This window comes from Neophocaena asiaeorientalis, unplaced genomic scaffold (assembly GCF_003031525.2).
Source record: "Neophocaena asiaeorientalis asiaeorientalis breed wild unplaced genomic scaffold, Neophocaena_asiaeorientalis_V1.1 scaffold91, whole genome shotgun sequence".
In the NCBI taxonomy this organism is placed as follows: domain Eukaryota; kingdom Metazoa; phylum Chordata; class Mammalia; order Artiodactyla; family Phocoenidae; genus Neophocaena; species Neophocaena asiaeorientalis.
Window position 1 is genome coordinate 4,901,796 of NW_020173198.1, and position 21,063 is coordinate 4,922,858.

At 45.6% G+C, this 21,063-nt stretch overlaps 1 protein-coding gene and 1 non-coding gene across 8 annotated transcripts in view; one reads left to right on the forward strand and one right to left on the reverse strand.

Annotated features, from left to right (window-relative positions):
* SLC5A11 (solute carrier family 5 member 11) overlaps positions 1 to 20,800 on the reverse strand; it is a 51,643-nt gene extending 30,843 nt beyond the window's left edge. For all 7 annotated transcript variants that reach the window (XM_024744659.1, XM_024744657.1, XM_024744656.1 and 4 more), the window contains exons 1-5: positions 20,663 to 20,800; positions 10,769 to 10,927; positions 6,703 to 6,774; positions 1,862 to 1,966; positions 604 to 663 (exon numbers count right to left, since the gene is read on the reverse strand). In XM_024744659.1, coding sequence (XP_024600427.1) covers positions 604 to 663; positions 1,862 to 1,966; positions 6,703 to 6,774; positions 10,769 to 10,903 — 372 coding nt within the window. In that variant the 5' untranslated portion in view covers positions 10,904 to 10,927; positions 20,663 to 20,800. The remainder of the gene's footprint in view (positions 1 to 603; positions 664 to 1,861; positions 1,967 to 6,702; positions 6,775 to 10,768; positions 10,928 to 20,662) is intronic.
* On the forward strand, positions 8,997 to 9,069 carry TRNAE-UUC (transfer RNA glutamic acid (anticodon UUC)). The gene has a single exon. It is a non-coding gene; the product is annotated as a tRNA-Glu (tRNA).
* Positions 20,801 to 21,063: the final 263 nt, after the last annotated feature.

The window sequence follows — 21,063 nt, forward strand, 5'->3', positions numbered from 1 at the left end:
TCCCCATGTATCTTTGATGTCCATCACTAGGTGGGAAATGCTAAGGACAGGGTTCCTAATTGTCTCAGCTGTGCATCATCCCACGCTAATGCTGGGACCTCTGAGGGACTAACGCAGAGGCCCCCAACCCCCGGGCCGCAGACCAGTGCCGGTCCAAGGCCCATTAGGAACCGGGCCGCACAGCAGGAGGTGAGCAGCGGGCGGGCCAGCGTGGCTTCATCTGCCGCTCCCCATGGCTCCCCATCGCTCGCATTACCTCCTGAACCATCGCTCACGTTACCGCCTGCACCATCCCCACCATGCCCCCTTCCCATGGAAAAATTGCCTTCCGCGAAACCAGTCCCTGGTGCCAAACGCACTGCAACGGAGAGTGGCCCCCGCTCACCGCAGCTGGGGAAAAGCCCGTGCGCAGCATCGAAGACCCAATGCAGCCAAAAATTAATTAATTAATTAATTTTAAAAAAAAAGTTTGGGGACCGCTGGTATAATGGATGTCCGCAGGCAGGAGGGAGGGAAGGATGCTGGCGGGAGGGAGGGAATGCAAAGCTGACCCTCCCGAAGGGTCTTCCTGTTCCATAGCACCCCAGCCCCCCTCAGACTCACCTGACCAGCGATGTAGATAGGGAGGAAGATCCAGGCCAACATCAGCACGGAAAATAAGCCCTGCCGGGGAAAAGCGGAATCAGGATTCAGCTCCCACCCAGACTGTGGTGTCAGCACGGATTTCCCCGTGTCCAGATGGAACCTGGCCTCATCTGCCTCTGGCTCCATCTCTTACTTACTGAGTAGCTCACCCTCCCTGGGCTGTCACATTTTCATGTTTACATAGGACACAGGGATGAAGTAGGGCAGAATGGAACTAGAAGCTCTTTGTGGCCCCCAGTGCTGTGTGTCCTAAACCTTGAGTGTCCCCCTTCGTCCCCTTGTGTTCCCTCCCCTCCTTGGGCTGGGGTTAAATCAAGCCTGTGAGTTCCGGCAGGCCACTCTGATGATCACTCTGGTGATGCTGGAAGAGTTTATACAGGTCTCTGAGACTCACTCTTCTCACCTGTGAAATGGGAGTAACTGCCCCCACCTGGTTGTTGGAAGGAAATCAGTGAGATGATGCTTACTGAGCACTTACGATACACCAGGCATTTCTGTGCACACTTTATAAGCATGAATTCATTTAATCCTCTCAATGACTCGATATGGCAGGTATCATCATCTCTGTTTTATACATGAGGCTCAGAGAGATCTAGTAACTTGCCCAAGGTCACACAGCTTATAAGTTTTAGAGCCCAGATGTGAACCCAGGCAGTCTGGTTCTAGTCTGTAATTGAATCCTGTAATATGATGATGTATGTGGTGTACTTAAGTCTGTGGCACAGAGTAAGTGCTTAAAAAATGTGAGTCATTATGAAGATGAAGATCACTACTACTAAGTGCATCCCTTCCCACTAAGTGAAAATCATCCTGCTACATAGAAGAGTGTGTCTTATCTCTTGGGTACCTGTGGGGTGGCAAAAGGATCAAGAACCACTGAACCACAAAGTTTTGTGATGGGCAATTGATATCTAATATACAGAAACACCCTCCAGTCCCACAAAACCTTCTATCTTCTGCATCCACGTGGGAGAGACTCTGAGCCTTCTTCACACATGTATTTGCCTTATGGGCTCCCATCAAGTAAACACAGGGAGGCCTGGGACTTGCAGATCAAACTGATTTTTGTTAACTAGGGGTGCCCTTGATGATTCCTGTTTGCTTTTTCATAAAGCACCACTCTATTTTTAAAAGAGCAGAGCATGCATACAACTGCTCCCTGGGATCTACCTACTGCGTAGAGGGTGGGCTGTCCATGCCCTGGTAACATACGTACATTAAATTCATAAGCAGTTACAGAAAGGCCCGCAGCAGCACCTGACCCTGCCAGGCCAATGAAATGTCCACTTCCAACATTGCTGGCAAACAAGGATGCACCCACCTGTGGGGAGATGATAGATCAGATCTTGGAGCCAAGGCCTGGTGTAGCTTCTTCCCACCACCAGTTCTTCCCATTCCCCAAAGAGACCAAGACAAAAGGAGAAGTGGAGAAAGCAGGGCCATCCCTAGCCCATCTAAGCAACTTTTTAGAAATCAGAAGCCTCTTCTTCCCTAAGACTATTTTACTTCCACCTTTAGAAAACTGGCATAACAAATACACATATCTATGATGCCTAAGATGTGAACCGTGTCCCCTCTAGGGTTGTGCAGTGCACAACTTGAACAACTGTGTGCAGCATCCCTGGGGGGGAGGGAGGATGACAGGTGTTGTAGAAAGTGCTTCAGGATGAGAATCACGAAGCCTGTGTTATTCCCCAACTCTCCTTCTAACTTAGCAAAGAAGAGAGCCCTCCTTCTAGTAGAAATCTAAGTGGCCAAGACGGTAATTGATGACCACAATCCCTGGTCTCAGTTGATTGCATGAGACAGGCCTGGCCCAAGCTGGGCCAATTACATTCTCTCTCCTGGGAATCTGGAACTGGGAAACCATATTTGCTGGTCCCTTAGGCTGGGGGTGTGTAACCCAGGGAGGTGTGTGTGTAGCAAGGGGATGGGGGAGGTGAGTAGCATGTTCAGCTATGCACTCATCACTGCCACTCTGCTGAGAGAGAGGAGAATGAGGTAGACTTGCAGAGAAAGGCAGATCAAGAGAGGACAGAGCGAGATGGAGACAGAGATAGAGATAGGTGAGGGAAGGAGGGAGAAAGAGACAGAGAGGGAGCTATCTGTGAGAGGACTGTTGTGCCTCCCATTGACTTTCTGGTCTCTGGTTTTCATCTGATTCTATTCCATTGATCTATCCTTATACCAGTATCACACTCTCCTGATTACTGTAGCTTTGTAGTAAGTTTTGAAATCGGGAAGTATAAGTCCTCCAACTGTTTTCTTCCTTTTCAAAATTGTTTTGGCTATTCTGGGTCCCTGCATTTCCATCTGAATTTTAGGATTGGTCTGTCAATTTCTGCAAAAAAAGAGGAGGGGATGCAGCTGGAATTTTGATAGGAATGGTGGTGAGTCTGTAGTTCAGTTTAGGGAGTATTACTATTTATGTTAAATAGATACTATCTAGTGCACCATTTTAATTCCCTTATTGCTAGCTCAGGCGGCTACAATGTCAAACAACTGCCACTGATTTTTTTTAAACTAATGCCTCTGGGTAAAGGGCTGCTCACACTAGATCATCACTGAGTCATATCAAATAAAGACAAGTTGTGCAAGGGAAGCTTTCCAGGGAACTGCAAGGTGGGTAAAATACTGACAATAATATGAGAATGGGACTTTGAAAGAGATCCAATCCTGTTCTAACCAGTGGCCTTCAAGACTACTGCAGAGCTGAAGAGAAGGGAATGAGAATAGAGCCAGGTAAAACCCTACAAAACTTCCTGTTCTTACTGAGATTCAGCTGTTTTTCTTGAATTAAAGCTCCCTGGATGGATACTAGCATTAAGTCAATTTCCAGAGTTCTGAAAATGATGATTTTGACAATTTTGCCACTGTTCTCATTGCTTTTATGCAGGAGGAGATTTCAAAGATCTTTATTCTGCCATTCCCAATGACACCATTCTGCATGCTCCTCTGATTCTCCACTCTTCCCATAAAGAATCTGCGCTGGCCTGTGGCTTATTAATGTGGTGAAAGTGACACTGTGTGACTTCCAGGCCAACACACAACAGGTCGGCAGCTTTCATTTTTGCCCTTGGAATCAGATGCCTTGTGAAAAACCTTGGGCCGGGCCATTAGATGATGAGAGGCATATATAGAGAGTGACGTCCTTGCCTTCTAGCCAGTCTAGCTCCTGCCAGAGCTCCAGATTTGTGATGAGGCCATTTTGGACTTCCAGCCCTTCCCAGCCACCAGCTAAACGCAGCTCCACGAGTGACTCTAAAGAGCGGGGGAGGAACCACCCACTCAAAACACGCAATCATTAGAAATAATACACTGTAGCTGTTTTAAGCCACTAAATGTGTAGGTGGTTTGTTAGGCAACAACAGCTAACTAATGTACATGTTCCAAAGCCTATTCTCTCTCTCTCTCTCTTTTTTTTTTTTTTTCACTTACTAATTACAGAGAAAATGGATTTATTAATCAGGGGCAGACCTGGATTAACAAAACTCCTAAGATTTACACATAAAAGCAGAAAGCTAATTGATTTCCAGTGAGACTTACAACTGGGTATGCAACCAGATATTCAAATTGTCTAGCCTCTACAGCCTCTCCATGTAGATAAGCTACGTGAGAAGCCAAACTATAATCAGAAGTTTGCTTTGTGGACTAGAGCAGTTCATAATGTGATCCAAATGTTTAGCGCTATCAGACTCTGTCTACCAGCGACAGACATCTGCTACTTGAAATGAAATGATGGGATATGCACAAAGGCACCTGCCCCCTGGACAGTGTTTAGGTGGGCCAAGGCTGTGACAGACCACATAAACCTCTATAACCAATTCTTATCAGAACTAGTATTGATTTTCTATAGATGTTAACATTTTATCAAGCCAAAGCCCATACTCTTAACCACATCTCCTTCACATTGACATCATTCTCCTTAGGTGAAGAAAGCAAAAAAAGCTCCAAAATTTCCCTTTGCTTCTTGACCTGGGGAAGGGTCATCCAAGGAGTATGAGCACAGAAATGGTCCCAGAAGTGACATGCGAAAGCAGGCATACTTAGGTGGGCTGCTGTATTGCTACTGAATTTTAGGAACTCAGCATCACTCCTCATAGAGACCACTAGGGCAGGATTTCTTAAAACTGTCGCTGAATATTTCCTTTGTAGCCTTCTCTAAGTTCACTGTACCTGCACTGCTATTTACTTAATATTTTACTTTATATTGACTTCTTCTTTAACTCATATACATGAATCACATTATTTAGTCAATGTATTAGATATTAATACAATATATTAGTAATGTAATAGTACATGCATATATATATGCATCCACAGCCTTAAGTAGAAAATCAGTATCACTTGCTCTACATAGAAGAGATATATGCATAGAAGAGATATATGCATTCTCTTTTTTTTTTTTTTTTTTTTTAATTTTTTAACACCAGGGAAGCCCTGCATTCTCTTTTAAACACAGAGATTAGGGCTTCCCTGGTGGCGCAGTGGTTGGGAGTCCGCCTGCCAATGCAGGGGACGCAGGTTCGTGCCCCGGTCCAGGAAGATCCCACATGCCGCGGAGCAGCTGGGCCCGTGAGCCATGGCCGCTGAGCCTGTGCATCCGGAGCCTGTGCTCTGGACGGGAGAGGCCACAACAGTGAGAGGCCCGCGTACCGCAAAAAAACAAAACAAAACAAAAAACAGAGATTAGCCAGTGCTGGAAGGTTGGTAAAACCATATTAGTACCAAACTTTGTTTCTTTTATGTAACCAAGAGGATTAACAGAGAACAGGAAAGGGAATAATGTTCTCACTAAGTAATTTGATGTTATTTAATGCTCTGTCTGTACACAACTGAAAAATCATGGGGCACATGTTACTTATATTTTGGGAAACACTGCACTAGATTACAAGCTCCTTGAGGGTGAAGACGAGCTCGCTAATGTCTCCTGTGTTTGGCACACTGCTGGACATATTCCCCAGGGAATTTTTTAAATGAATTCGTTGAAGATATAATCCAGAGCTCATTTTTGGTATCTTTTGAGGACACTGTAGTCATTGTCTTTAGACATCTCATGGACCAGAAACTTATATACCTGTTATCTCTGCATCTTACATCCTACATCTTTTGGACTCCCTGCAAACGGGAGATGTCTTCTCTCTTTTTAGTTCAAAGATTTAACACTTATATTAGGAGATCAAGAATAAAGTTATTATTCCTGATCCCCTACTCAGGGCCCAGGAAGCAGAGGTCTGTGTGCATGTGTATGTTGTGTGTGCGTGTGTGTATTTAGTAATGCCTTTAGCTACCCTTGAAAAGAAAATACTAATTGGGCTGTTGTATTTGTTATGTATGTTCTCAACACCCATTCCACCTTGTCCCAGCCATGCTCTCCAGTTTTCCTTCAGAGTCTAGCCCCTCTCATTTCTCATCACATATGCCTCAGAGCAGGCTCCATGCCCCACAGCTTAGGCACTGAGTGTGTGACCCAGTTAGCACATCATGAGTCAGTTAGCACATCAAACTACCTTGGTCACAGTGATTGGCACAGAGATGGGCAAGGGACACAATCAAAGATGGGATATTTTCCAGGGATATTGCCATGGAGGCAGGTGCTCTTCCCTTGCTAGGCTGGAACTTGAGAGGATGAAAGGTCTGGAGCAGTGGCCACCATCTTGTTGACATGAAGTTGAGCCTGTTTGGGAATAGCACCCATCCAGAAGAAGAGAAGCAGATAGAAATAGATAGATGATAGATAAATAATGGATAGATAAATGGTGATAGATAGATAGATAGATAGGATCAACAGAGGGAGAAACCAGGTCCTACTTATCACTTGGGCCCCTATACTCTGCCATACCTGAAACCAGACCAACCCTCAGTTTTTCCCTTAGGTGAGCTGATGAATTCTTTTTGTTCAAACAAATTTGAGTTGGAGCTAAGCCTTCTCTAGTCTAGACTGTGACTTCCAGACAACATGGAACCAGACAGTCCTGAGTGAGCAAAGGTTAGACAGAATATCAACACTTGAAGAGTCTTCGAGAAGTAATTTTAATTGAACCAAAGACTACTTACTGGCCACCACACCATGTCCCCTCCAGCTAGAAAATAGCCTTTCACCGTGTCTCTTTTGGTCTTCACTGTGGACTGAAACAAAGAAGAGGGGTGGGTGAGGGAAATGTTAGCGATCAGACACCTCCCAAAATGGTCTAGGCCACAGATTATAACCTGGGAGTCCAGCAGGCCAGACTCAGACATCAAATTTATTTTGGTTTTTTTTGTTTATTTGTTTTTGGGTTTTTGTTTGTTTTTGGTTTTTTTGCAGGAGTCCCTGAGCGATACTTCCCATGGACATTGTTTGCCTGAAATATCTTACTTCACTTTTTTTTTTTTTTTGCCATGCGGTTTGTGGGACTAAGAGTTCCCCAACCAGGGGTGAAACCTGGACCCTCGGCAGTGAAAGCACAGTCCTAATCACTGGACCACCAGGGAAGTCCCTCAACTATAATTAAAAAAAAGATTGAGGGACTCCCCTGGCAGTCCAGAGGTTAAGACTCCACGAGTCCACTGCAGGGGGCACGGGTTCGATCCCAGGTCAGGGAACTAAGATTCCACATGCCCCGTGGCTCGTCCAAAAAATAAAAACTAGAAATATTTTAAAAGTACAAAACTCTGAGGTCCTTTAAAAAAAAATGACTTCCCTGATAGTCCAGTGAGTAAGACTGCGCTCCCAGTGCAGGGGGCCAGGGTTCAATCCCTGGTTGTGGAACTAGATCCCGCATGCATTCTGTAACTAAAAGATCCCACATGCCGCAATGAAGACCCCGCAGCCAAAATAAATATAAATAAATAATTAATTTTAAAAAATATAGTTGATGTGTGATATTACATAATTTACAGCTATACAATATGGTGATTCAAAATTTTTAAAGACTATACTCCATTTTAGTTGTTATAAAATATTGGCTATATCCCTCTATTGTACAATATATTCTTTTTTATTTATTTATTTATTTATTTGGCTGCATTGGGTCTTTGTTGCTGCACGTGGGCTTTTCTCTAGTTGCAGCGAGCGGGGGCTATTCTTCATTGCGGTGTGTGGGCTTCTCACTGGGTGCTTATCTTGTTGCAGAGCACAGGCTCTAGGCACGCGGGCTTCAGTAGTTGTGGCTCACGGGCTCTAGAGCGCAGGCTCAGTAGTTGTGGCGCACAGGCTTAGTTGCTCCGCAGCAAGTGTGATCTTCCCAGAGCAGGGCTCGAAGCCGTGTCCTCTGCATTGGCAGGCGGATTCTTAACCACTGCGCCACCAGGGAAGCCCTGTACAATATATTCCTGTAGCTTATTTTATGCATAATAGTTTGTACCTCTTAACACCCTACCCCTGTATTGCTCCTCCCGCCCTTCCCTCGCCCCACTGGTAACCACTAGTTTGTTCTCTATATCTGTGATTCTACTTCTTTTTTGTTATATTCACTAGTTTGTTTATTTTTTAGATCAAATATATTTTGTTTGACCCATGGTTTTTAAGAAGATTTTCATCTGAATGCCCTTAGAGGAGACATAAACTCTTCAGGTCAACACAGCCCCTACCACTCCCTGCCTCACAGAGGTATAATAACCCACTAGATCCCCCTAGGCATTTGAGTTTTAGACTCATGGCTTGTATAGACAAGCCACAATGAGCTATAGATAGCTCACAATGGATATCGTTTATTGAGTATCAGTACTATGTGACAGACACTATACTAGGCATTTTGAAGCATCATCTCATTTTAATCCTCACCAACTCCTATGAGGTTGGTGTCATCAGGCCAGTTTAACAGATGAAGAAACTGTGGCTTGGAAGTAAAGTCATGTATGTAGTGCCAAATTTCTACAGAGCAGAAGGCTGGGAACTCAAACCTAGGTCAGCCTGATTTCAGAGCTCTTTAGGAGTGAGCTTCCTGGCATTAAAGGTGCTTTAACAGAGACATTTTAACCACTAAGTAGCTATTTGTGATCTTGGATAAGTGGTTTAACTTCTCCCAGCCTCTGGGTGCAGGTGTTGGTGAGAGGAGTCTTACTGGATGGGAGATGACATGAAATGATATCTTTTCATCCCTGCAAATGATCTTACTATAGAAAACAGACACTATGGCTCATTCCTGCTGAACCCTGACACAGGAAGTATTTTCCAAGAGTAAAGAACTCCTCGTGCTAAAAGGGATCGTCTAAATCCATGACTGCAAAAACTAGTAATACATCAGAGTCTCCCAGTTCTCTTGTGAAAATATAGATTCCCAGGAACTCTAACCCTCACCCTAACTCTACCCCTACACCTAATCCTGATCTCAAACCTGTCTGAATCAAAAGCCCTGACTCTTGGGAATTCCCTGGTGGTCCAGTGGTTAGGACTCGGCACTTTCACTGCCGGGGCCCCAGGTTCGATCCCTGGTCAGGGAACTAAGATCCCGCAAGCCAGGCAGCATGACAATAAATAAATAAATAAATGGATAGATAGATAGATAACTAAAAGCCCTGACCCTTAACAACATCTCACCCATCTCAATATCAGATCCATGGTCTTTGGGATGGCCAGTACTTTTATCCCCTGATTGATCTGGAGCAGGGAAAGCTAAGGGGTAAGAGTAGAGAAATGATCTACAAATAGTCAAACTGAAGTGGGGACACCTCAGTAGGCTACAGTTTTCAAGTCATTTGACCTGAAAATCAGATAGCAGCACCTCCTCTGCACTATCCTTTATCCCAAAGTTACTGTCTCTTTAATAGGTAAAGCATTCCTAGAAATTGATAAGAATAAGAGCAAGAACTTAATGAAAATGGGAAAAAAATGAAGCCATACTTCACATAAAGGAAACAAGTGGTTCTTAAACATATGTAAGGATGTTTATTTTAGCCTCACTGATTATAAGATAGCACATTGAGATATTGTGTTTCCCTGTCAGTTTGGCAAAAATGAAAAAGTTTGACAATGCAGTGTTGCTGTGGATGTGAAAATGTGACTTTCGTACGTTTAATGATTTTGTGCAGATTGGTACTAAACCTAAGGAGGGCAATTTGACACAAGCTATCACAATTACAAATACATATATCCTTTAACCTGACGATTCCACTACAGGGAATTTATCCTACATTATAGTTGTATACATCCAAAATAATGTGTCCAAGACTTGTTCATTACGGCATAAATTTTAGTGTTAAGAGATGGGGAAAAATCCAAATGACCCTCAGCAAGGAACAGGTTAAATAAATTGCAGTATCACCATCTATGGAATACTGGGCAACTTTTTTTTTCAACACCTTTATTGGAGTATAATTGCTTTACAATGGTGCGTTAGTACTGGTCAACTTTTAAGAAGATGCAGAAGCGTCCATATACTGATATGAAAAGATATCCAGGAGACACTGATCAGTGAAACATATCAAAGTAAAAAACGGTATGTATAATAAGCTACCTTCTATTTAAGAATGAGGGAAATATACACATTAATATTTGCTTGGATTTACCTAAAGAAACTCTGGAAGAATACACTAATGTACTAAAAAGTTAATAACAGTGGTTGCCTGTGGAGGGAAGGGTAGTAGTAAGACTTTTCACTGTGTGTCATTTTAAGTTGTTCTTATTTCACTGCCTTTAAAAAAACAAAACTACTTTTTAAAGAGCATGGGCTTCAAAAAATAAAAAAAAATAAAGAGCATGGGCTTCAAAGTGAAGGATATGGATTCTAACCCCAGCTCTCCTAACTTACTAACAGAATAAGGAACTTAAATTCTTTGAGCCTCGGTTTTCTTATCTATAAAATGGGGTATAGCAATAGTACCTTCTTCATAGCGACCTGTGCAAATTACATGAGATAACATGAATGAAAGTGCCTAACAAGGTACTTGACACACAGTTGATACTCAACGCATTCTTTAAATATTAAAGTTCTGATTAGGAAATTTCCTGGCGGTCCAGTGGCTAGGACTCTGCGCTTCCACTATAGGAGGCACGGGTTCGATCCCTGGTCGGGGAACTAAGAACCCGCATGCCGTGTGGCACGGCCAGAAATAAAAATAATAAAAGTTCTGATTACCGTGTGACCTTGAGCTAGTCTGTCACCACACCCCAGCCACTTCCCCTCCCCCTGACCTGGCTTACCCATAGTCCAACGGCCAGGACAAAGAGGAAGTACAGAACCAGCACTGCGATGTCACCTGGTTCCAGAGTCCTCTGGGGAAATGCCTCCAGGGGATCTGACGGCGTGGGCTGAGGGCTGCTGGGGCTGCTCTCCATGGTCCTGAATGAACTCTCTCACCCCTGTGGAAGCGCAAATGTGTGTCAGATGCCAGGACCTGGTGCCACTCTTCTCACCCTTTCCGTGGCTGCCTCCTTGGGACATCCAAGCAAGAGGACACACGTGGAGGAAACAACCTCGGGAAGGCAGATGCATCCACCCACTCACTCACTCAGCAAACATTTACAAGGAAGTCACGTCAAATCTACAGTTAATGTTTACCAATCCAACCACTCACTTGGCAAAATACAAAGAAGAATACACAATTTAAGTAGTACAGATGTTTCACCACCCTCTTCCACATACCCGGGAGTGAGAGAAAAACAAGACATCTGCGTCAGTCTCTGTTCCCCAGGTACCTCACTGCTGGGTGAAAGTCAAGCCAGCAATTTTGTCAGAGGCTCAGTGAGTCAATACAATCTTGTTTCACTGCTGGATATGCCCATAAAATGCATATATTTAATAAACACTTATATAGTACTTACTACATGCCAGGCATCATCCTAAGTGTTTATAAACCTGTGAAGTGGGCACTGTTGCTATCATACCATCTTACAGCTGGCAAAACTGAGGCACAAAGAAGTTAACTAACTTGCCTAAGGTAACACAGTTCAAGTGGTAGAGCTGGGATTTGAAGGCTAATAATCTTGCTCCAGAATCCATGTTTTGAACCAGTATCTTAAAGTATTTCTCAGTATATTGCACTTCCTTGGGCAATTTAAGGGATTCCTGTGGTGGGTAGAATCATGTACCCCTCAAAGATGTTTACATCCTAATCCCCAGAGCCTGTGAATGTGTTACGCTATATGACAAAGGACAATTACATTTGCAGATGTAATTAAGGTTACATTTGCAGATGTAACCTTACAATTGCAGATGTAACCTTACAATTGTAAGGTTACAATTACATTTGCAGATGTAATTAAGGTTGCTAGTCAGCTTCCCTTTAAATAGGGAGCTTATCTGAGCAGGACTAATGCAATCACTAGGGTCCCTAAAAGTGGAAGAGGAGATTAGATGAGAGAACCGGAGAGATGAGAGTGTGAGAAGGATTTGGCGTGATGTTGCCGGCTTTGATAATGGGGTAATGGAGCCATGAGCCAAGGAATGCAGGTGACTTCTAGAAGCTAGAAAAAGCAAATTAATGGATTCTCCCCTAGAGCATCCAGAAGGAAGTGAGCCCTACTCTCACCTTGACTTTAGTGCAGTAAGACCCATTGAGAACTTCTGACTTCCAGAACTGTAAGATAATGAACTTGTGTTGTTTGAAGCCACTAAGTTTGTGGTAATTTGTTACAGCAGCAATTGGAAACTAATACAATTCTCAAGGGTAATTTTTTTACTATAAGCGATTTGGGCTTTGACTTACTTCTGTGTTAAGATGACTCCACTCTGGAGGTGTCAGCCTCTAGGGGTTCAGGAATGAAAAACTCAGTCCTGCCCTCTATGATGTGCACCCCAATAATGGGTAAACCCACTCAGATAATAACACAACGTGATGTTTCATACAGTGGAGGTACATAGAGGTAGAGGTATTAACGATTCAAGCTTAGGAGTCATCAAGCTGGCTCCCCCACTTACCGATCCTGAGAACTTGGACAAATTCCCTAACTTCTCAAAACCTTAGCATTCCCATCTGCAAAATGGGGCAATAAGAGTTTACATTTCATAGATTGCTGTGAGCTTGTACCTGTGAAGTGTTAAGAACAGTGCCACGCACAGCTGTGTTCAGTAAATTGTAGCTGCTATTATTAATATTACTAATTTTCTACAATGTGCAATGAGGTAAAGACCACCTAATTTTACATGGAGAAATCCAGATGGTAGCATATGAGCTGGGTTTTGAAGAATGAGTGGGTGGTCCTACACAGCATAAGCGGGTATGAGAGAGCATTCCAGGCCAAGACAACAGTATCTACAGACATTGAGGTGTGAAAAAACATGTCATGCTTAAGGAACCATCAGATTCTTGCCTGAGTATTAAGTAAGATTGGAAGGAGGGAGATGGGCAGTGAGGCTCGTATAATGCTATGAAGACATTATACCAGGCCTTTGATGTCATTCAAAGGATTCTGTAAGGTCAGTAATTTTCAAAGATAACATCAGTTGTCATCATCTTCAGATATCATCCCTTTTTTATGTTTTTAAATTTTTAATTGAGCATTTTAAAATTTATTTAATTATTTTTGACTGCGTTGGGTCTTCGTTGTTGCACGCGGGCTTCCTCTAGTTGTGGCAAGCGGGGGCTATTCTTCGTTGCGGTGCGCGGGCTTCTCATTGCGGTGGCTTCTCTTGCTGTGGAGCACGGGCTCTAGGTGAGTGGGCGTCAGTAGCTGTAGCACACAGGCTCAGTAATCGTGGCTCATGGGCTTAGTTGCTCTGTTGCATGTGGGATCTTCCTGGACCAGGGCTCAAACCCGTGTCCCCTGCATTGGCAGGTAGATTCCCAACCACTGCACCACCAGGGAAGCCCCATTCTCTGTTTTTATAACAAATATTTTGTGTAATATTCCTTTTACTGAAAACGGAGATGAACTTCATAGTTAGTGTTACCTACCTACACACATAATTTTTAAAAAAATCAATACAGTGCTCTAACTCTATTATAAAAGAGAAATAGAAGCAATTTATGATTAAAATGATGGATAATCCAAAATGTAACTGCTCCATCTGACTCCACTGCAAGACTCAAAGGGACAGTCAGATCACTTTACCTATTATACTGAATAAATTTTTAATTTAAGAGAAATAAGAAAATAGGAATCCATTCTATTCCAGAAGCACAGAATAAAGCATGAATTTACAGAGGAACACCAGAATGTTTAAATTTGTGAAAAATGCTTTGTGATTTTAAATGTTATGAAGAAGTCCAAACAACTCCCACGATATACCATGCTTTTAACTTAAGATAGAGCCCTCTGAGAAATATCAGAGACAGCTTGGTGAAAATAAAAAGCAGGTACATTTTTTTAAAACCATTTTTTTAAATGAAGTGAAGTTAATTTACAATGTTGTGCTAGTTTCAGGTGTATAGCAAAGTGATAAATATTCTTTTTCAGCTTCTTTTCCATTATAGGTTATTATAAGATATTGAATATAGTTCCCTGTGCTATTTTTTGAATGTAAAAAAAAACAACAGCCAACACTTTGTGTTTTGTGCAAACTGGTTCTACTCTCGGATAATTGTAAGCATGTTTTTCGCCTGCATGAAGGTCAGGTGGGACATCTGAAAGTCCTGGTTGCTTGGGGAAGTTCTGTGAATTTCAAGGTGTCTAGCACCTCTGGTCTCCACCCAGCCATGGTACCCCAAGTCATTGTGACAACCAAAAATATCTGATAAAATTTCAAAACATCTCCCGCTAGGCAGCAATGCCTCTGTGGCACCCCTCTGCTCTAGGTTAAGAAATGCTACTGAAGAATTTTGAACAAGGTGGTGGAAGTGGGGCAGGGCAGGAGAGGCTTGACTGCAAGCAAGAAAGGTGGGCGGGAAGGGTATTTTGAAATAGCCCAGACTTGAGATGAAGTATATGGAGGGTGAGAGAAAGTGCATTAGAGAAATAATTTGGGTTAGAATCGGTAGGACCTGGAGATTAATTAACAGGGTAAGCGAGAGAGAGGGGGAGAACTGGGGATAGTTTCCTACTTCTAATCAGAGCTGCCCAAAGACAGAATGGCCTGGTCACCTGGGCAGGATGTTCCTTGTTCTTAGAGTTTTTCATCTGCAATACTATTGGCATTTTAGATCACATAATTCTTTATCATAGAGAGCTGTCTTGTGCATTGTAGGATGTTTAGCAGCATCCCTGGTAGCTACCCACTAGATGCCAGTAGCACCCTTCCCACAGTTGTGAGAGCCACAAGTGTCCCCTGGGTTGAGAACCACTGCCTTTGAGCCCTAGAAGATTGGACAGTCGCTTAGAGAAGAAGCCTCAGGGGGGCGCTCAATAACTTTTAACGTCCCTTCTCATGCCAAGTACAGAGAATGCTCACAGCTTCTCAGACCTGTGAGAAGACTCAAGCAATCACTGATCCATAGCTCTCATCCAGAGATGAACAGACAAGAGAAGGAGGGAAGGAGGGAATATAGACTTGCCAGTATCAGGCAAACCCAACTCACTTACCCCACTCGAATGCAGGAGTGCGTAGTGGAAGCCCCAATTCTACCTCAGATCACCCCTCAGCCCTCCCTGCCTCAGTCAGGCCTAGGTGTTATGATCATTGTTGTCTGTCCAATGGGACGGTAATAACCTAAACGAACCAGAGAACTTGTAGGGAGAAAGTAGAAAGGGAAGACTGGTGCTGGAGACCCTCCCTAGGGTGGAAGTAGAGGTTCATAAATGAGGGTCTAACCAGGAGACTGATTCTGGAGGCTTGGGGAGGACAGGGTAGATGGTCCTTAAGGCTGACTCAGGGGTGAAGCGCCTGTTAGGTAGGTAGTGTTCTTATTGCTATTCCACAGCCAAGGAAGTGGTGTCACATGACTGAGTGCCCAAGGCAGGACTCAAATCCAGATCTGTCTGATTTCAGAGCCTGCGTTTTCTTTCTTTTTTTGCCATGATTTTTAAAAAATTATTAAAAGGCTTCCCTGGTGGAGCAGTGGTTGAGAGTCCACCTGCTGATGCAGGGGACAACCATTAGAGGTCATTACAAGATATTGAATATACTTCCCTGTCCTATACAACAGGTTCTTGTTGTTTATCTATTTTATATATAGTAGTGTGTATCTGTTAATCCCAAACTCCTAATTTCTCTCTTCCCTTTCCCCTTTGGTAACCATGTTTGTTTTCTATGTCTGTGGGTCTATTTCTGTTTCGTATATAAGTTCATTTGTATCATTGTTTTAGATTCCACATATAAGTGATGTCATATGATATTTGTCTTTCTCCAACTTACTTCACTTAGTCTGATCATCTCTAGGTCCATCCATGTTGCTGCAGATGGCTTTATTTCGTTCTTTTTTATGGCTGAGTAGTACTCCATTGTATATATATACCACTTCCTTATCCATTCCTCTGTTGATGGACAATTAGGTTGCTTCCACGTCTTAGCTATTGTAAACAGTGCTGCTATGAACACTGAGGTGCATTGTATCTTTTCGAATTAGAGTTTTCTCTGAATATATGCCCAGGAGTGGGATTGCTGGATCACATGATAACTCCATTTTTAGTTTTGGGGGAACCTGCCTACTGTTCTCCACAGTGGCTGCACCAGTTTACATTCCCACCAACAGCGTAGGAGGGTTCGGAGCCTGCATTTTCAAACAGTCCAACTGCTTTGAAGTACTTTGCTGCTTCTAAAACAGGGGACTTGGGGAGGATGAGGCCTAGGACTGGAGGAAGCAATTTAAAGTGTTGAATTAAGATGTTGAAATGGGGAGTGGGGCAGCTTGTTCTAGAACCCCACAGGTCTGAAAGGGAGGAAGGGGAGGAAGGAAGGAGGAAGGGCAGCAGAAAGCCTGGTGACACTCCCTCCCCCATGTCCAGCCCAGCTCCCAGCCGCCCCTTCCAGGCCTCTGCCTGCCAGGCACCGAGAGGGGCAGGAGCAGATAAACAAGTCATTCATCACCCACTTCGGGCAGGCTGGCACCAACTCCAGGCTCTTCCTGAGTCCCAGGGAGTGGTGGGGGGGACCTGCCGGCGGCCAGGAGGGACAGGCTGTGTCTTCAGGGTGGGAGTAGGAGCTCGGACAACAGACCAGAGAAGCTGTGGAACCCAAGTGCTGCTGCCTCGGCCACGTGCTCCCAGGCGGAGCCCTCCACGTGCCCTCGTTCAGTAAAGTCACACTGTCACCGTAACAGGGATCATCTCTAAAGCTTAGTGAGCACTAGTTATTGAAGTGCCAAGCCAGGAGCTCGCTTTACATTGGTCCTCTTATCTCATCCTTGTCAGCCCAGTGAGACAAACACATTATACCTCCATTTTACAGGTGGGAAATGGAGCCACCAAGAAGTGACAGCGAGCTGGGTTCAGGTCCTGGCTGTGCCACTGGCCTCTGGGTCACACTAAGTGTCAGAGGTGGGATTTGAACCCAGGCCCTGAACCGAAGCTCATTGTTATCCAATACTAGCTGGTATGTCTCTTTTTCCTCCCTTCTTCCTGCCCTTCTCTCCTTCTTTCTCTCCTCCTCTCCTTCAGTCCTTCCCTCCCTCTACTTGTTTCTTTTCCACAAACATTTATTAGGCACCGGCTGTGTGCCAGGCTCTGTGCTAGGCATGGAGGACAAAGTGGTGATTACTGTGGATGTGGCCCCCACCATCCTCGAGAGATCTCACTCAGCCCCTTGCAGCTCCTTGTGTGCCCAGAGCCACCAGTTGCACTGCCCCGGGAGGGCTTCACCTCCTGGGAGGGACCCTCCCCTGTGGGAGGCCAGGGTTGACAGGAGTCTAGGTAAAGCGGTCATTGTAACAACGGCCCTGTTTGCAAGAACACCTTACCCTTGCAGTTGCCCATTGGCTAAGGAACACAGGAAACTCAGCAAGCAGAGACGGCTGCTCACCCCTTTCCTTTCAGCCGCTTACATAATTTGCCAGAGCAGATGTGGAACTTTTCCCCAGTGAGAGGCAGGGATGGGGAAGCACATCCACAGCAAGGTGAGGGGTCTGACTGTATTCCCTGCGTTCGGTTGCTGAGGCCGTCTCCTGCGTGTGTGTGCGCTGGTGGGGCTACAGTATCCTCTACAACATGTATGCATCTGAAACATTTCATGATCGAAGAAAAAGGAACAAGCGGATAAAGATTTACAGCATAAAACCATATGTGTATATTAAATACATTCTGAGACAGAAAATAGTACCAACTATTTTGCCAGGATGCAGGCCTATTTGCTGAAGAACAGCAAACACATTAGCAGGGACAGAAAATGAAAGAGACAGAAAAACCAGGGAAGGAGTCTGCACTGGCTAAAGATGACAATGACCACCTAATTACAAAGTTTAATTACGGGCAAAAACTCCCTGGGAAATAGATGCACTGCGATCAAGTGTAAAGATGTTAGCACTGCATTGCCCGGTTCAAATCCCAGCTCTGCCACTTACTAGCTCCGTGATCTTGGGCAAATAAGCTCTCTGAGGCTCAGTTTTCCCATCTATAAAATGGGGATATTAATCAGACCTATGTCACTGTTTTGCTAAAAGCATTAATCGAGTTCGTTATAGAACGTGATCAGGTCCAGAATACTTGGTCTGACTCCATCCTTCTCGGAGGAAAAAAGAAAAAGAGCGTGGACTTTGTGGTCACGCAGACCCTGGCCCCTACGTGTGTGAATCTCACTTTAAGCACACCGCACCCCTAAGAGGTCAGGTCTCTGGTTAACCCCACTGAACAGGTGGGGAAAACAAAGCCCAAGCTGGGGCCCCAAGGTCATGCCACTGGTAAATGACTGAACCGGGGCTTCCAACCGGGGCTTGACCTGCAAGTTCCTAACCACTGCTCGGCACGTTCGCCCTTGGCAGGGAAAATTCCAGAGGTAACAACAAGGGCCTGCACAGGGCCGGCAGACACTCACACCCTTTCCTTCCACTCCTTTGTGGAGGTAACTGCCTCCTTCCTCAGCCACAAGCCTGGCCTTTGGCTCAAGTCCAAGATGCCCAGAGAGGCTGGTGGTAGACGGAGCCCAATCAGAGGGAGGGGGTCAGTTCTGTCAGGCTGAGCGGAGCTGTCAGAGCCTAAAACTGCAGAAGCGAGGGCCACAGGAGGACCACCTCTGGTCTGCTCAACCGGCTGATGTTATGTGGTTCATTAGGAATGGGTCTCTAGAAAAAAGGGCCAGAGGACAGATTCCAGGGGTCTACTGTGCTGAAGCAGAGGCTGGGACTCTCCCAAGCCTGTTAGAAGGAGCCACCTCTCCGGTCACTAGGAAGGAAACAATGGGCACGGTAGGGTCTGGCTCAGGAGGTTAGCGGGTGTGAGTACCAGGGAGCCAGGTGAGGTTTCTCCTCCACCCGCCTCCCCCTTTCAGTGACGACCTTGTCTCTTGATTCCTAGAGAGAATAGATGTCACAAGAACACCTTCTGAGCCCCAGGCCTGTCCATCCAAATGCCGGCGTGGAATCTCTCATGGATGCCCAGTCGGCATCTCAAACGTAATACATCCAACTCGGAGACCACAATCTTCAAGAGCAGCCAGTCTTTCCCTTCTCACTAAATGGCTACCTCATCTACCCTGCTGCTCAGGCCAGAAACCCGAGAGTCATCCTTAGGTCTTGCATTCATGCATTCATTCATTCATTCATTCACTCATGCAATGGTCTGTGAGCACCTCCTACGTGCTGGCCACCATGTCTAAGCACCAAGGATGCCGGGGCTCGCAAACATACCATCAAAGACATTATGGTGTCTCTTGCTCAACTCCCAGAATCTATTGACCTCTAATCCCGTTCTGTTCTACTTCTAAAGCAGAGCTGCAGTCTATGCATTTCCCCTCACCTTTACTTTTATTGCTTTCATTCAAGCCACCGTCACTGGAAGAATCTCCCATCTTGCCTTCCCAATGACACTCTTGCTTCCTTGGAATCCACTCCCCTTACGTGGAAGTCAGAGAGATCTTTGAACATAAATCAGATCAGTTCCTTTTCCTGCTCAAAGAATCAGGGCCTGCTGATGTGCTCTGCTGTGGCCCCAGCCCCATCTCACCCTGCTCTTATTTCTATCCCTGAGCACTAGTTCTGCCTCAGGGTCTTTGCCATTCCGCCCACCCCACCCGCCTTTGCCTGCAACGCTCTTCCCTGCACTCTTGGCTAGACGAACTCGTACTCACCCTTCAGATGGCACCCTACTGTCACAGCCCCAGAGGAGTCTTCCCTTGGCTTCAATCTAAGTTGGATCCCTAAATGATTTGCCATCATAGCAAACATGACTTCCCATAACCGTTGAATCAAGCAGGACATTTGATTTGTACGATTCTCTCATTACCTCCCGTTCCCACTCTACCGTAAGCTCCGCGAAGGCAGGGACCCTGTCCGTCTCGCTCACGTTGTGTCCTCAAAGCAGGCACTCAATAAACCCTTGTATAGCAAACGAATGTGGAATTTTCTCAGCCTGCAATTGTGACACACACCCCCAAACCCCGCCACAGCCAAAGTCATATCCTCAGGTTGCCCTTTTGGAGGAGGGCGTCTCTTTTGGTCGCTTCCCCGGAATCGGTTATCAAGACATCATTTGAAAAGCAGACCTTGTGTATAAGCTCATGGCCGGCCGTGGGAGTTGGGTCTCAGCTTTGCCTCCCCGCTACCTGTGCAAGCTTGGGCACGTTTCTTAACGGCTCTCAGCCTCCGTCTGTGAGTTACAGTGGCTGGGCCAGCCAGACCAGGCCCAGGATGTGAGGCTCTCAGCACGTGTCTGGCATATTTGCTTTGCTTGGCAGTCACACATCTCCCAGGCTTTTGTTGTTCTTTGTAGGTATTTTTCACCTGCTTATCTCTTGGGTCCTCATGAGTCCACCACACCTGTGGGCTGGGCTGTGCTGAGGTTCACGTTCTCATTTGACAGATAAGGAACTGGAGGCTAAGTGAGGTGAAATGATAGCTCCACGTCTGTGAACTCAGTTAAGTGGAGGCGCTGCGAGCCTCGCATGCCTGGTGCGCTGGCTGTACCCACACCGCCAAACACACTCCGTTTGCCTCGACAAGCCCTCTCCCGAGGAGAGGAGCTGTGCACGCCTCACCTCGTCCTTCCTGCCAGCACTGCCTCCGGTCCCCAGACCGGCTTCCGCAGTTTGCAGAATGGATATCAGTTTGCGGGGCTGGGAGTAGGGAGTCTTACCTTCCACTGGATGCAGGGCCCACCTGCCCTGGGTCCTGTCGGTGGCGTCTGAGGCAGAAGGAGAGAGAGGTGGCTGTGAGGAGGGAGAAACTGAGCTCCTTTTCCCTCGCGGCCAGAGTTTGGAAGAATGGCAGTGGCCCTCCCTCCGGCACCGCCTGCTAAGAGAGGCTCCTTGCAGGTCAAAATCCAAATTCCAGCCTGGGCTACAGCAGGGCTTAGAGAAAGCGTAATGATCTCCTCGGGGCAGAGGAGAGGTCCCGGGCCAGCCCTGAACCCTGAACTTGAACTTGAACTCTGAGCAGGCCCCTGCAGGGACGATGGGCTGACCTGAGCCCCGCCCACATGGCCTCCCTCCTCACCTGGTAGGGGGCCCATGGCTGGGATGGGGAGGGGAGCTGTTG